The sequence below is a fragment of the Pelecanus crispus genome, chromosome 1 (assembly GCF_030463565.1).
Source record: "Pelecanus crispus isolate bPelCri1 chromosome 1, bPelCri1.pri, whole genome shotgun sequence".
NCBI classification, from domain to species: Eukaryota; Metazoa; Chordata; class Aves; order Pelecaniformes; family Pelecanidae; genus Pelecanus; species Pelecanus crispus.
The window spans coordinates 98626174-98641873 of NC_134643.1; the positions used below are offsets into that span (position 1 = coordinate 98626174).

The window sequence follows — 15700 nt, forward strand, 5'->3', positions numbered from 1 at the left end:
ATGACTCCTGATCTGGATTGTCTTTACAGTGAGCTCGTGTGGGGCTTGGAATATTACAGGCACTAGGGATTCAAATTCTCCAGATAGGGTCCAGGTTTATTTGTAGACAGTCATAATTATGCACATCACTCCATGTTTCCTGTGTTTTATATTAACTTACTAATTAATATCTGATTTGGGCTTTGTATGCTTTCATTAAAGTCCAATAAAATGGGAAAATGTTAAATTAAGGGAGTTTATAAAGACAGAAGTACTCACTATGAAAATCAGAACAAGCTCACTCACTTAATTCCATGCCTCAAAACTAAGATCTGTACAAGGGGATTGAAGTGGTGTGTAAGCATATCTTGGATGGATTTCTGTGTCAATGCAGATGTTTTTCCAGCCCATGCATGGCTTCTGTTTTGCTGTCTACGTGTATTTGTGTTTTGCTGTCAGACTATAGCAGAATGATGGAGTAGCAAGAGTTTTCCTAGCTTGGATAATTTTACACTGCCAAAATGGTGTTTTCACTGAGGGGAGAGGAAGAGCTAACTGCGTCACCATCTCCCTTCATGAAATAAAATCAGATGGGTTAAAGTGCTGTTTGCCAGGAAATTGCATCTAGTTTAAGGAATAGACTCATGAAATTCACCACTGAGAATGGCAGCCAGTATCAACAAAGTTGCAGCTTTTTAAACCATTTCGAAGCTGTCATTAAAAGTTGACAACTTCTAGTTTCTGCCCAAAGGGACTGGATTTAAAGAAGCAAGCAGGTATTTGTCACCACATGCCGAAAATCCCTCAGTCATGGCTTTTCAATGGCAGCAGAAAAGAAGGCATAGCCTGCAAGGGAAGAATGAAAGTCTCACCAACACTCAGAACATTTTAGTACTTCAGCAGAATTCTCTCTCTCTCTTGTGTCCATAGTCTGTCTCCTTTATGCTGGTGCAAAGCAGGTATAACCCCATTTTGCTGGTTGTTTAAATAGAGTTTACAGCTACTCTAAGTGAGGTGGGTGGGACAAAGCAGTTGAATTACTTCTCTAAAACAATTGAGGCTGGAGTTCTTTGTCAAGGTCTCCACGACATGTGTTTGTCCTTTGAATCCCGCAGCTGAATCATAAGCTAAGTTCTTGATCTAGTATTACTCTGACTACATGCTTTGCAGTTCCCACTGCAGACTGGTCATGTTAACAGTCATTTGTTGATTGTATTTTTTGGGAGAGGGGTCTAAAATCTTTTTTTACCATAGGCATAATTGTACACAGAATGTGGCTCTTCATTTGTCTGTCGTTTCTTCTGTAACAGTCCAGGTTAAGCCAGCAGTTGTAAAGGACATCAGTTGATGTTCTTTAATGAGTAAATAAAGCATTGAATGTTTCATTCTGATTGTTTGGCAAATAAGCATTATATTGTAAACTATAGAAACCTTTTTACTGCTAACACTTCAATTCTTGGAGTACCTTTACATCTGTGTTCTGTAAGAAATGTAGTTGCCTGAAAACTTAGGTAAGCAAAATAAAAAATAACCTCTGGATTTGCTTAAGTGCAAGGGTTTGTCACAACTGATGAAAAAGAAATGATACAGTATACACAGAGATCATCCTTGGGAAGAATTTTTTCCTCAGTGAGCTTTTGTGTGAGAGGAGCTCAAATCCAGTCACAGAGGTCTGATTTTGCTGGCAAGCAGAAACCAGATCTTTCTCCCCCCTCAGCCCCAATAACTGTAGCGGTGCTGCACGTGCTGGGCTAGAGCAGAGTGACTGTGTGGCATGCAAGACGACCATAGAAGGAAACTGAGCTAGACTAACATTTTGAAGTATGCTGTTCAGTAAATGATAGTGAATGTTTTCATTCTTTAATGGATAACTGAATATTTTAATATACTGAGTTTAACAGAGCAATTGTTCTCAGCCTCAGAGGAGGTGAATTCAGGGGTAGGTAAGGCACTTGTCGTTGAGGAGAATGTACTTGGCTATGTTGGCGCAGTGGAACTTGCTTCTTTTGATATGGAGTTAGCATGTGTTCGTTATGCCCATGTTCTGGTAGGAGATGTTGCCGCGATGTTAATGCTGATGTTGCTATAAAAGCTTTACAGTATCATTGTAGGACAACTGATTAGTAGAAGAGGAGACTGCAGTAAATTTCAGAGAGAAATCTGACCTAATAGAATTATACTACAAAGATGAAGGATCCTTTTTAAAACCCCAAAGAAAATTAATTCATCCCTAGCAGTCTCTTTCCTTTCTTCAGGTGGCATTGTTTTTTGTACAGTGTTAATACTCTGCTGCAGTTACTACATAGTATAGCTCCAAAACAACAGCCTATATGCAAATTCTTGGACTCCTGTTTTGCTGATGAAAGGTTAGTTTGGCAATTTGAATTCAGGCGCAAGAGCTAGGAACTCCAGAGTTTTATTTCTAACTCTGCTGCTGATTTTATCTGAGCTTGGCTAAGCCACTTTTCAAGTTTTGGCATGAAAGTGTTTGGCTCTGACTGAAATTCTGTATGAAGATGTTCCGATTTATGTTTTCCTTCTCCAAAATAAAATACTAAATGTAACAAAACTTAGAAAGCGAACCGTAGAACCATTATTAGAAATAATGACACAAAATTTCTAACACTTTTTTTTTTTCCCCCAATTTCCACTACATCTAAGTTGGTGGGGTTTTGGAGGGGGTTGGTTGGTTTTGGTGTTTTGTGTGTCAGGTTTTTTTGGTTTGTTTGTTTGTCTCCACCCTTCTCTGCAGTTTTCATCGCTTGCAGTTTAAGATCTAACTCAAATTTGAAAAATGTTTGCAATGGCAGCTGCTGTCTGTCCGCAAATGGAGACTTCTTAGAGGAGGTAAGATAGGTAACTGAGGGCTAGATCAAATGCTTGCTGAAGTTAATAGCCAAACTCTAGGTGACTTTGGTTGTTCATACTTAGTTGACAGTCACTAGGAAGGGCAAGGTAGTGACCTTTCTCCCAAAAATCATGACCAAGGAGTACTCAGGGAAAGGATAGAGAACAACGCTGTCTGGGGAACAGCAAGGACGAATTAAATAAGGGTCAGCTTGTACACCTAGTTTTAGAACACTATATTTCATTAATGTAGTACAGCAGTTTTTCAATGTTGGTTTTTTGTTAGACCTCTTTTCCATGGACCTGGAAAAAGGAAAGTTCACTTTTAATTTTAAAAAACCCTCAAACAAACAAACAAAAGCAAATACCAGCACTTGCTTCCACCAGTTTGTTCCTTAACTCCTGTCTTTGTTATACAAACTACTTCACATTTTAGGCAATGACTAAAGCATACCAGAATTAATTAATAACTCACTTTGGCTCAAGAGAGGAGGGGAGATGCAGCTGAGCCTAAAATGCAACTGGTCACAATGGAAAAATCAGTGCATTTTCAGTTGTAAAGCTGTAACTGCTTCTTTTATTCCTAGTTTACTGATACAGGAGAAAGGTGAATATTGCGCTGAGGCCTCTTGGATGATCTCTTTGACTTACTGGGTCAGGCACTTATTTATTCACTTCATAGACTTGTGTGTCCTTTTATCAGTACAAAATGTATTTTCACAAGTGACATTGAATAGACACAAATAGCTCAGAACAGTCCATTTTCCCAGCCTTGTCATCAGTTTCCCATTTTAATGGGGAGAGGAAAGAAAGGAGGAAGTAGAGAATGGAGTCTGATAGCAATGGAGTATTTATGAGATGATGGGGTTTCATGAGTGAAGGCTAAACCAGCAGATTCTTAATTTTTCTGATCAACTGATGTTGCATAGGACATTCATTCAGAGTAGGGATTTGCATTTGTTTCCTGCATCCAAAGCAGGTATTGCTCTACCTCTCGTCAGTTGTTTTTTCTATTTTATATAAAGCAGGTACTATTTGGAGCAAGCAAACAATTACAGTAGTTCACCTGTATTCACGTTCCTTGTGAGTCAGGCAGAGCAAGGACTGGAACGTGCATGTTTTATATGCCAAGTAAGTGCTCTATTTAACAGACTAGAGATGGTTTTGCATTTGTGTCTTTCATGTACACGTGGTGAGAGATGATTCTGTTTCTCAACTTACTGTCTTTGACTTGAGGAACATTTCTGATAAATATCCTGTTGAAATAGAAGCTTGCAAACCATTGGATCTGATGAATCATCATTCTCTAGACAAAACAAGTTTCCTTGAAATTAGTCATTCCTGGACTAGTTTTATTTGATTAAAACTGGATACAAGGTGGTGTGGCTACCAGGCTTCACGGTTTATGTGCCTCCTTAAAGAAGTGAAGGCAAATTAAAAATCAGTCAGTGAAGGCCTTATTCACATCACTGGAAGTACAGTGAGTAAAACTTTCCACAGGAGGTGGTGCTGTACACACACCTCAGTTTGTTTGGTCTCAAGTGGCTGAGTACCTTTCAGATTATGCAGGAATCCATGTAATCTGCGACCATTAAAAAACTGGTAGCCTAGACCTGCAGTTATAACAAAACCAGTATTTCTTGGTTTTGGCACGCTCTGCCTGTAAATTGTTGCTCATACTGTGCTTTTTTTTTTTGTGAGCAGTTCCATAAGGGCATTTGTACTGCAGCAAAACACTCCAGGGATGATAGACTGCACGTCTGGGGTAACCTGAAAGGTTGGGGTGCGGCCTGCTGTGTCTGAGCCATCCACGCTAGCTTTATGTTCCTATGCCATGGTGTTTGGGCAGTCAGTCTCATGGGATTTCTTTGCATAATTAAAAAAATGCTTAATAATCATACATGTATATGTGTGTGTACTTATACATAGAGGGAGAGGATGCTGTCCTCAGTAAGATATGCATGAAAAAGGATTTGCTGTGGGATGGGTAAAATTTGAGTTCTGGGTGAAATAACCTGTTGCCGAGGAAGATGCTGTTATTAGGTGACTAATTCTTCTAGTGGCAATAACGTGGCAATTGCTGCGGGAGCGTGCTTACACGTGCCTTTGCGTGCCTGATAGGCTATGTGTGGAACTGTGGAGGGGGGTGGGCTGTTGAGCCAGTTTCCATGGGAGTGGAGGATGTGCCGACTGCCTTCTCAGTCTTGCGTCCCCATGGGCGCTCTTTCCACTGACTCCTCAGGGTGCTGCATGCATGCCTCCGCATGGCTGCTGGGTGCCGTCAGGCTCCGCCTTGGGCTCTGGGGCTGTGGAGGGAAATGTGTCAGTTTTCAGTGTCGCAGGCAGCTTTCCAGCTAGGCAATAGCAAGGACCTCCTCGAGTATCGTTTGCTGGCCTTCTCCCTTGCCTCAGAGCTATTTGTGGCATCCACAGACATGAAAATAACCTGTCAAAGGGGGATGATTTTGCTGTTATCAAAGGAGAGTGGGTTTTGTTTGTCTTCTGAGAGAGCTGTCACGATGGTTGGTTTTCTCCCTGTCACTTCCTTGAATTTCAGCTGTGCAGTGGTGTTTGAGAGTGAGACTGGGGACTGGCAGTTGCTGCAATGTGCTGCTGGAGGCTCTTCTTTCCCTTGCTCAGCCTCGCACCAGTGAGACTGGCTTACTGCTTCTAAGGCATTGAAGCAAACGAGTAATATCATCTAGCTGTACAGATCAGCTATGGCAGTCTGACGGACAGAGACTCGCACAAGTTCTGGTGCTGGAAGTTCAGCTGGCTGGATCCAGCCTTGGGGAGATGGGAGGTGATGTCGCATGATAAGCTGCGACAGGACGGGCCAGTTCAGCAGGTGTGTTTTGTCCGGACAAGTGCTGTGGGTGATGGAAACCAGCATGGTTTTCCTCAGATTTGGTATTAGTTAAATGCTCTGACGAGTATTAAGAGCTGTGTTGCTCCTGGCTTTTGGTGTAGCGTGCCTTCCACCTGCTAGAAGCCAGCTGTCTTTGGTCTGGCATTCCAAATAGTGCCAGGAGAAGCACGCCTTATGCCTTGTTCCCTTTTGCCTTTATTCAGGGAGGCTGGGGGGAGGGTGGTGTTTTAGCAAGCTGACTAGAGTGGATGGGGGGCACTCGCCTTGCAGCGGCGGGAGGAACATGACAAATGCTTCCTGTAACCGTTTCTGTAAGAATAGAGTCCTGTTACAGAAGCACTCTGCTGGCTGCCAACTTGCGTTTTTCTGTTTGCTGCTTCCTTGCCTGCCCGCTGCCATTGTCTTGACACATGGGCGTGCTGCAAGGTGCTTGCTATCACCCACCCTGGAAATGCCTTTGTACCAGTAGCGAGCTGATCCGTGGGTTGAGGTTATAGTGCAACAATTTAGGATGGAAGGCATCAGAGGGATGCAGCTCTGTTAAACTAACCTTTTCGGTGCATCAAGGTATAGTCCAAGCAATTTAATAAAGCATGTCAATGAGTAACTCTCAGAAGCGTCAATGTGCTTAGTGTGGAATTTGTGTATGTCACACTCGGAACAAAGGTCTCCTGCATTGCTTGTTACCGATTAACTTGTCTGGTATTATGCAAGCTGCCTCTACCAGCTGAGAACTAACTCTCCCCATTCACAGGGCAGTGCAGCTTGTAAAACATTACACAGCAGAAGTGCATAGCATGGCAATGAACCTTTCACTGAGGGCATTTCAGCTGTACAGCATTTCCCTCGGGAGTCTTTAAAATATTAATAAAGAAGCCATTGTTTCACTCAGTCATATGGCAATTTTGCAATGAAGTCTTTTATTAGGGGCCCGTACTGAGCTGCATAATCCAGGGTAAGATGCTTTTAATCATCTCCACTGAAAAGAAATAAAAAATTGGATGGTTTGGGTGAGGTTGGTTTTTGGTGGGGTTTTTTACAAGTTTTCATCAAAGCAGTAGCTGTTTTTGTCTGTCAGTTGGAAATTTCAGTCTCTCCTGGTACAAAATGATCTGTCAGATAACGGTTATTATGATTCAAGTGCTTCTCCATTTTAACTTTCTGAGACTTCTTATCCAACAGCTGTGGGAACAGGTTGGAAAGAATCTGGAGTGTAGGAAAACTTCATCTTATTTGGTGGTGTTTTTGCATATCAGAGGATGTTAGCTAGCACTGGAATTCTGTCTCTCAATGTTTCCTGATGCTGTATATATAGTTGTACAGGGAATTAAGTAACCTTTTTGCCTAGGCCTATCTGAAGAGAAATTAAAATTAAAAATAGCAATAATAGAGGGATGGATTTTGAACACATGTTGGTGATTTCTCTTTTAAAAAAATAAATTATGGTATTGTTAGGTCACTTGCAGCCTAATTTTGAACATCAGTTGTATAATTATTATACTTGTGGGTCAGACAGGCAAACTAAGCTAGAAACTTGTTTAAACAGAGTTGTGAAATAGTTCAGCTCTTGTGCTTCCACATCTGGGTAAGATCCGAGGTCCAATTGCCCCTTGTTCTGCCAAGTCTGAGGTTTATAAGTGCCAGAGAGAAGAAGTTAACGAGTGTGAACCAAGCCAAAGCTCCTTAAGTTTCACCTGATCCTGAAGGTAACCTACGTGATAAACAGGGCTTGGCTTTTGGCACGTGTTTGTGTTGCGCTGACCAAGGCACTTTGTGGAGGGGAGGTCAAGGCAGAGGGAAGGCGTGACACTTCTTGATAACTCATCTGAGGCCCAGTTTGTATCTTTGAGGCTGCTGCCTTCATTCTTTCCCTCAGCATGTTCTCATTTTGAACCAAAAAGCCCAGGTCCTCTTTCCATTACCCCTCTTCCTCCAGCTGAAGCATAGCAACAATTTAGCTACAACTCAGCTGCACGATGGACAGACTACAGCAAAGCAGAGAAAAAAGCTCAGGGGAATAGCTTATACAGCAAAAGCAGTAAGGGGACACTGTAGTTACAGTCACGTAGAAGCTCAGAATCTCCTTTCATTTCTTGAGCAAGGGGTCCTGCACCTTTTTGGGGGGTAAGAGAAGCACTGTTGTCCTGTAGCACACACTGCTGTGTGATGCAAATGTATTTTTACGTGGATTCCTATTACAGCCAGTTGCACCTCCCACCTCTTTCTCAGAGGTCAAATAGGCAAATGATTAGCTATATTGGTACTTTCTGTGTAGGGTTTACCCCTTCCCTCATCAGTGCAACCTCCTTGACTGACTACTGTAAACTAGCAGTAATTAAGAGGAGAATTTAAGTCAGCTATCTGCATACATGTGTTGAAATGTATGTGGAACGTGGGAGGAAAAAACCACAGCCAAACGTGTTAATATGGATCGAAGACTGTGAACAAGATTTCCTCTCTCTCATAGATGCTAACACCATGGGATATCTTAAGAGTTTATCAAGCTCCAGAAACCACTTCTTCTTTCATAAGTAATAATAACTAATTATTCGAAGTGTAGTGTCATAGCAGTATTGGTTTTGTGTTCTGATAATACTGAGGGCTTAGACACTGGCTGTGATGATCTTGTGCTAGCAGCTGTGCAAACATGGAACAAGATGGCGGTAGCCACCTGAAAGGGTGTCGGCTGTAGTCTACGGCTCCTCAAAGTCACCGAGCAACTTCTGGTTTCAGTTAAGAGCTGGATTCTTCCTCTTTAACCCTAAGGACATTGGCATATAAGCAGGAATGTTATATTTACAAGTATATCTGAGATACACTGAGATATGTAGGCAAGTCTCTGGGCAAGAGGCAATTCTCTTAAGTGGCCAGAGTTGCTAAGTGGGCAAGTTTCCTTCTGCATTGGTGCCAGTGGTAGTTACTGCTGTTCTGCTGGGGAGAGACGGTGTGCCGAGACTATCCAGCCACAAACCAGGAACTGTGGGCTTTCTCTGGTAGCCACCTTACTCAGTCCAGCTATTGAATAGGAACTTGGTGACTCAGTGTGTCAAGAGTCTAGTCCTGTCATGACGGTACATGGTTTAGCACACAGCAGAAGTGTTGAAATTGCAGAGGGCTGCTGAGACATGAAATGAGCTCTTGGCCTCTTAATACCGACCTGTTCCACAGGGGAATGGAGCTTTCTAGATTCAGTGATGTTGCTCAGAAGGTACTTTGAGGACTACACGAAGGCAATTTGTGCCATTAGTTTGGTGGGATGTTTCCTGTCAGCACAGGGAGCCACAGTCTACACAGGGGCTTGTGGTGGTGCTTGCAAGGCCACTGCTTGTGGACCCTTGTGGACCAGGTAGTGCTTTTGTTTGTTTGTTTTTTTCCAGGATATTTTGTTGCTGTCTTACCTGCCATAACTTCTACCCTGCTGCCAAGCGTAGCCTGTTGGGTCCCCTGGTCAAATACTACCCTGCAGAACATCTTGGTTGCTCAGGAAGAGCTTTAAATGCTGGGTGCTTTCTACTTCATTTATTTGCTTGTTGCTTCCATCCTTGCTTGAATCCATGATGTGGGTGGAAACATGCTCTTGTTCTCTCTTTGCAACCACTTCCTCCTCTGTGGCCATAATCTGGTAGCTCATGAGGATCATGACTTTCAGTGCTCTCTGAGTAGGCTGGAGAGCTCAGCATTGGCAAGGAGCCCCCACAATGCCTGTGGCTTGTATGAACACATTCAAACCAGGCTTTACTTATATATTTCAGGTGCTAGTTGCAGGGGCCCTTTTTGGTGTTTTATCCAGTGTTCAGGACGTGTTTGCAGCTTGCATCAACATGTGTGGCGGTGTGCCTAGCATCTTGTCAGTACCTAAGCTGACTGGTTCAAGGGCATCATACAAGAGCTCCACAGGCGCTCCCAATTTTGAGGCAGGCAAGTGTCCCTCAAGAAAAGTGTGAAGTGGAGAGGCAGTGATCCTGGTGACTTAGTGAGCTGCTTGGGATCCTTGGGAAAGCAGTACTTGCTGTCATGTTGTAGTTTTTCATGTGTGATGGGAGCCAGGACCCTTCGCTTTATTTCATTCCAGTGGCTCTGCCAGGCTGGTGATCTTTTCTGATGGCAAACAAAGATGTTACTAAAGGAGGAGTAGAGCTCCTGGTGGGAGAGTCCTGGGCTAATACATTCAGCCCCAGCTACTGAGCAGTTGGCTTATGCCAAGGAGTGGGGAGATTCAGTGAACCTGTACCTTCTTATTAATTCTACAAGTACGTACACTTCAGAAATCGGTGGTCTGAGTCAGCACAGTAGTTATGTATGATGTAAAAACAACGCTTTGTTATTTTAAAGAAGTTTTGGGGTTCACTTATTTTTCTTGTACTGTTACAGAGTAAATAGCATAAAAATTGCTTTATTGGTATTTCGATTGTGATGTAACAAATTATTGTCCTCTCATTTACATCCTGTTTGGAATTCAGATTCCTCTAATCTTTTATTTTATGGTACAATTTCCAAATAGCTTCCCTTAGCCTTCTCTTTCACTGTATTTTCAGATGCAATCATAACCATACGTGGTGTTTGAGGTGACTGTGTTTTACAAAATGCGCTCTATGTTATCCTGCAGTGTTTCTTTAATAAAACCTTCCATTACAAAGTTTTATTTTTCTGTGCATAGGGGGGTTTGTCCCAGTTTACTTAAGAAATTAACTTGGACAGTTAAAGTGCATGTGTACAAATTGTTCTGCCTTGGGTAGCCTGAACGGCTTTATTTCTCTTACAGTGCGTGACGCTTGAGAGGGAGGCAGGAATGACTTTCCTTTTTTTTTTTTTTTTTGAACAAACTTCCTGGGACTAAACCCTCTTCAGGTTCACGTGGGAAAATAATTCTTTATTTTCAGAAGAAATAATACAGCGAGTCAGTAGACCCTCTTCTTTGACAACCATTTTTATTTCTTGTGGCTGGAAGGATGGTATGAGTCCATGGGTTTTCGTTTGTCCTGATGTACAAACCAAGATTAAGGGACAAAGAGAAATTTTTGGTTAGGGAGAGTGTACCGATGCTGAAACTTCAGGTCAGCAAACACTCTCTGGATCATGTGCCCAGATACCTATGCTGAACCAAGGAGATACAGCTTGGCAGTGGTTTTGGGAAGAGGGTACTGGTGGGTGTCTGTCCAGCTGCGTGAAAGGCACTGGAAGACTGGCAGGCTCTAAATGAATACAGGGTTGAAAAAGCCTTCCATCTCCCGGCTGCCAATTTTGTTTCAGCAGAGATGAGGAAGGACTGAAATTGCTGTCATCTTTCTGATGATGGATGAGAAGTTGAATCTGTGATCTCAGCATATTTCGTACTCCCTGTCAGCACCCTTGCTTCTGCCACAAATGATACTAACAGGGTCTCTTAGTGAAAACTGCCAGCCCAAGGGAACAAGGGGAATGGATGGTGAACATTGAGATACCCTTTCAGTGCTGGGGTTTTCTCTGAGGCAAGATGTAGTGATGCCTGTGTGATATGCTGGTACCGTTCAAGGTGTACCTTGCTCTGTCCTTCTGTAGACAAAAGCTCTGACTCCAAAGCTGCTCAGCTGGCACCTCTCATCAGCACTGCTTTTTGCTTTGTTTTCTGGGCAGAAGGAGAATTAAATTGCAGGTGTCTGTAATTCTTACACTTGAAATCTTCAGGACACTTTGTGCCTGTGCTGGGTCCTGCGTTATTACCAAGATCTCTTGCTTTCCCTTGGAAGACTGCCTGCCTCACTCGATTTGCTTCCTTTTTTTTTTTTTTTTTTTTTTTTTTAAATTTTGCCTGGCCTATCTATGCTCTTAGGGCACACATTGTTCAGATGGTAATTGTTTGTGCTCAGCCAGGGCATTGGACTGGATTTTGTTATTGCCTGCTGTATTAACTCCTGAAACTTTACAGTAACATGTGGAAGCGCCCAGAGGGAGCGGCCAACTTCATTAACATGAGTTTTGCAGAGTGCGTGTGACTGAAGCAAAGCTTCTTGGAACTGAAGCAGCTCTCAGCTCCTCCTCAGTGAAGCAGTTTATAGGGTTAGAGCAAGAAGGGCACAGTTATTTACCCGTTATTACTTCCTGAGTATTATTGTTATTTGTCCCTGAACAGGAGCTAGAGGAGGCATAGCTGCATGCTATAAAGCAGGTAGATGGTTCCTGGGATCTGTAAGGAGAGTACTGATGTTAAATTACTCCTGTTTCATCCCTGGGAAGGAGTGACCACACCTGAATATTAGCATCATTTGAAGGGCATTTGGGTGGCATCTGTGAAATGCATTTGGTTGGTTTCAGATCAATTCCTGGTGAGGGTTTGTCCGCTGCCACCTTTGGGTCCCGTAAAGAGACCAGAGGCGTGCTTGGATCAGAGAAGCTGAGGCTTGTTGAGGTGTTTTGTATGGGCACAGCTCCCTTTTCTGTTGTTTAGACTCGGACCCTGGGAAAGAGAGTAACTATTTCCTAAAATACAGAGTGCTTTGGAATACCTAACCCCCGTCTGGATGTTCGGTGCAAGTACCTCCAAGTCCTGGATCCCCTTGGAAAAGGACCTGGTGCTTCTAGAATGGGGTTCTTCAAGCTGTCTCCAGCTGGGGCCTCATGGGGTGGGGGCACCCCAAATCTCTTGGTAGTGCTGAAATCCTTGGTCTTGGTTCTTCTGCAAAACATCACGTGGTGTTGTGTGAGTGGGGTAACGGATGGCCCTTATTTCTGGTGTTTCCTGTCCAGTACTGCTGTGCTCCTGAGGGTGAGGTTCTTGTAGGATCCTTTCTGTGTCCACAGACATGCCAGCTCTTAACTGGTTTTACTGGGAGCTGGGTGGCAGCTAACCCACATAAAGAGGATCATAGGTAAAGAGAATGTACTAGCACCTAGTTCTGCACATTAGGCAATACATAGTGTGCTTGTTCTGATGTCCGAGCCTTGCCAGTACAGGCTGCTGGATCTTCAACAATCCAATAAAAGCTAATTGAGGAGGAAGAGGTTTTCCATAGGTTGTAAGTAAGCTGAGGCGGTTCAGCCTGGCCTGGGAAAACGGGTTGTACAAAATCAGGGGCTTTTAAAGACTAAAATAGCGCAATGCCTTTTGTTGCTAATAGCAAGTGAGGAGGAGTGGGGCGAGGCCAGTATTCACCTGTATCAGTGTGTGCTGCAGGGGCAGATCATTACCTGGCACCTGGGGAGGCTGCGTCGCTCTGGCCAAGGCAGCGCAGGAAGCGGTGGGAGTTGACGCAGCTCTGCTAAACCTGCCCCATCTCTGGGAAAGGGGGTCTGCAATGGCAGCAGGTGCATCCGTGCCCCAGGCTGGGGCTGGATCCTGAGCTATTACCCACAAAGGAGCAGACGCCACCGTGCTGGGCCTTTTTTTTTTTTGCTCTTGGCACAGCTCCCTGCACGTGCCGAGGGTCATGCCTGGCCCGTGCTGGCCAGCTGCCCTCAGCCAAACTGGGAACAGAAGCCCAGAAGTGCCAACGCTTGGAGCTGTAAAACTGGTAGCTGGTGTGTGTGTTAGTGCAAGTGTTCATGCAGACACAGCCTTAAAGGTTCTTGTCCTTAAATGTCTCCCCCCCCTTTTATTTTATTAGTATTTTTGTGTGTCTCCCTCTAGCCTTGAATTGCAGGTGTCCTATATCAACAAGAAGGGAGATAAAATTCACTTTAATGGCTACAATTACACTTAACTATGTTGAGCCAATCTGGCAGAAAGAACAACATGTTCAGACTGGCAGTTTAATGTAATGTCCTGTTAGGCAGTGAGGAAAGTGATGCCTTCCTGAGGAGAATAGCTTTTGCATAGGCAATACAGCACAGATTTAAAAAAAAAAAAAAAAAAAAATTTTTGCAAACAATGCTAATTTTAAATTGGGTTGATGAGATGTAATATTTTGACCCCCTGCCCTGCCTGGGCTTTTGACCGGCCCCTTTGCATAGCAAGGCTGTCAGCAGCATTTTGTGAAAGGTCATTTTTAGCATCGAGTCTGTTGTGTACCAAAAGTACTGGTGCCATTGGGCGAGCTGGCTGGCCAGCCAAAAGTCTACACCTACCTGTCATGTTGAGGGGGAGGTTTGGGATTTTGGGAGGGGTGGATGTGTGTTGTTGCTTTGGTTGGTTGTGGTTTTGTTTTTGTGGTGCATTTGTTTGGGGTTTTTTTGGGGTGGTGGTGTTTTCTTTTAAAAAAAAAAAAAACCCAAACCATCCTGCAGCTGTTTAATGCTGTATCTCTACTAGGGCTGACAAATTACAGCAGCATTTCTAATTCGGGGCTGGGCAGATCTGGCCACATGGGCAGTGGGGTGGGTGGTTTTTTTTGGGGGGGGGGGGGGGGGGGGGGGGTGGTGGCCCTTTGGTAGCAGAGTTGTCATGAGGCCTGTGACTAGTTGGCTCTTTTCAGTGGGTGGCTGCAGGGTGTGTGGCTGGAGTAGTTACTGCCTAGTTAATTAGTGATCAGAGCAGGCCATCCTGCTTTCACCGATTTGGTACTAGAAAGTGATGGGGACAGGGCAAGTAAAGGTTTGGGGTTGTCTTTTTTTTTTTTTTTATTTCACATGATAGTACTAAGGGTACATTATACAAGTGCCTTTTGACACTCTCTCACTGAAGCCAACATGGGCACCGTAAGTTTTCTACAATGTTTGTCCCAACCCCTGGAATAAGCCATTATCTTTATTAGTAGTTCATGCTTGGACTTTGCACTAATATAGTAAATTAAAAGGAGATAAATTATCTAACGTGAGTTGGGTGTTTTATAAATAAAGCAGTTTTGGAGGTGTATTGTTTGGTGGTTTTTGGGGTTGTGTGTTGGTGTTTGGTTTTTTTGTTTTGTTTTGTTTTTTTAAACCTGTCACAGGCCGTGCACCTAAGAGTTATATTGTAAGGGCAGCTGATCCTACCAAACCTTGAGCCATACAACCCCTCCGCAACAGTGGCAGCTGTACACCCAGCAATTGCTGGGAGCCAAAATGGCTCTGCTTTCCTGCAGCTCTGTGCAGGTGGGGCTTCCTTCAGGGAGTATTTTAGTGCCTTAATTGCAGCGTCTTTGTTAATCCTTGCCTTGCTATAAACATACAGCAGCAACTTAAACAGTTGAAGGCAGATTTCTGCTAGCTCCTGCACCTCGGGAATAGTGTGAAACAGCCAAATGCATACTGTAACTGTGCTTTTCCTTCTAGCAGATGGCAAAAAGTTTAGCAGCTTGCTTTTCCAGTATCGTGCGTTCTGATTAGGAAGGCTTTATCAAGCAGCTTGCTCTAGGATAGTCATGTTTTGTCACTTTACACAGAGAAATTCTCCCTGGTAATCTGCGTCATGCAGCATAAAGTGATCTTGACTCCTGCAGGAAGCCAGCTGCCACATTTTGTCTTGTCTGAGCAGCCCTGTCAGGCATAGCCTGTTCTCAGCACCGAGCTGGTGGCCCAGCAGCAACACAGAGCAAGTTGCTGCTGCAAAACTCCATTTCTTCTGCTTGTGACTTCAGTATGCGCCTTCCCCTCTGGACTGGCAGCACATGGCAGTGGGGCATGCTTTAACCCACACTAAAGATAAACCATTTTTACCTGTAGTTACTACTAGTGCATGGCCTGTGCCTCCAGACCTGGAGAACTTGCAGTAGCAGTGAATACACTGAAGACTTTTTGGGTTCCTGACAGGTGTGATCATGGGCATGTGTACCACAGCAACTTCTAAGGCAGCTCAGGGAGAAGGGAATACAAGTAACTAACACAGAACCATGCTGTTCTAGAGCTGACGTGTAACACCTTTGCTCACAGGTGGGAGCAGCAATTTAAGGCAATCCCAATGCTTGTTTCATCTGCCTTCAGCTGAGACTGAATGACAAAGATGTATGTTCTGTTTGAAATAGGTGCAGTACTTCTTCAAGATTCTGGACAACTAACAGCCTCCATCCTCTCTCCATGCAAAAGACATGCACGCAGAATGGTGTGTTCATTCATTTATTTGTCCAATGTTTCAACCTGACTGAAATACAAGATCAACAAGAGCACTGTACTCCT

General features: G+C 43.8%; 1 protein-coding gene across 1 annotated transcript in view; it reads left to right on the forward strand.

The window, feature by feature from the left end:
- Positions 1-15636, forward strand: part of NME7 (NME/NM23 family member 7) — a 71893-nt gene extending 56257 nt beyond the window's left edge. The window contains exon 12 of the mRNA XM_075714738.1: positions 15550-15636. Within this exon, the coding sequence (XP_075570853.1) occupies positions 15550-15582 (33 nt within the window). The 3' untranslated portion in view covers positions 15583-15636. The remainder of the gene's footprint in view (positions 1-15549) is intronic.
- The last annotated feature ends 64 nt before the right edge of the window (positions 15637-15700 follow it).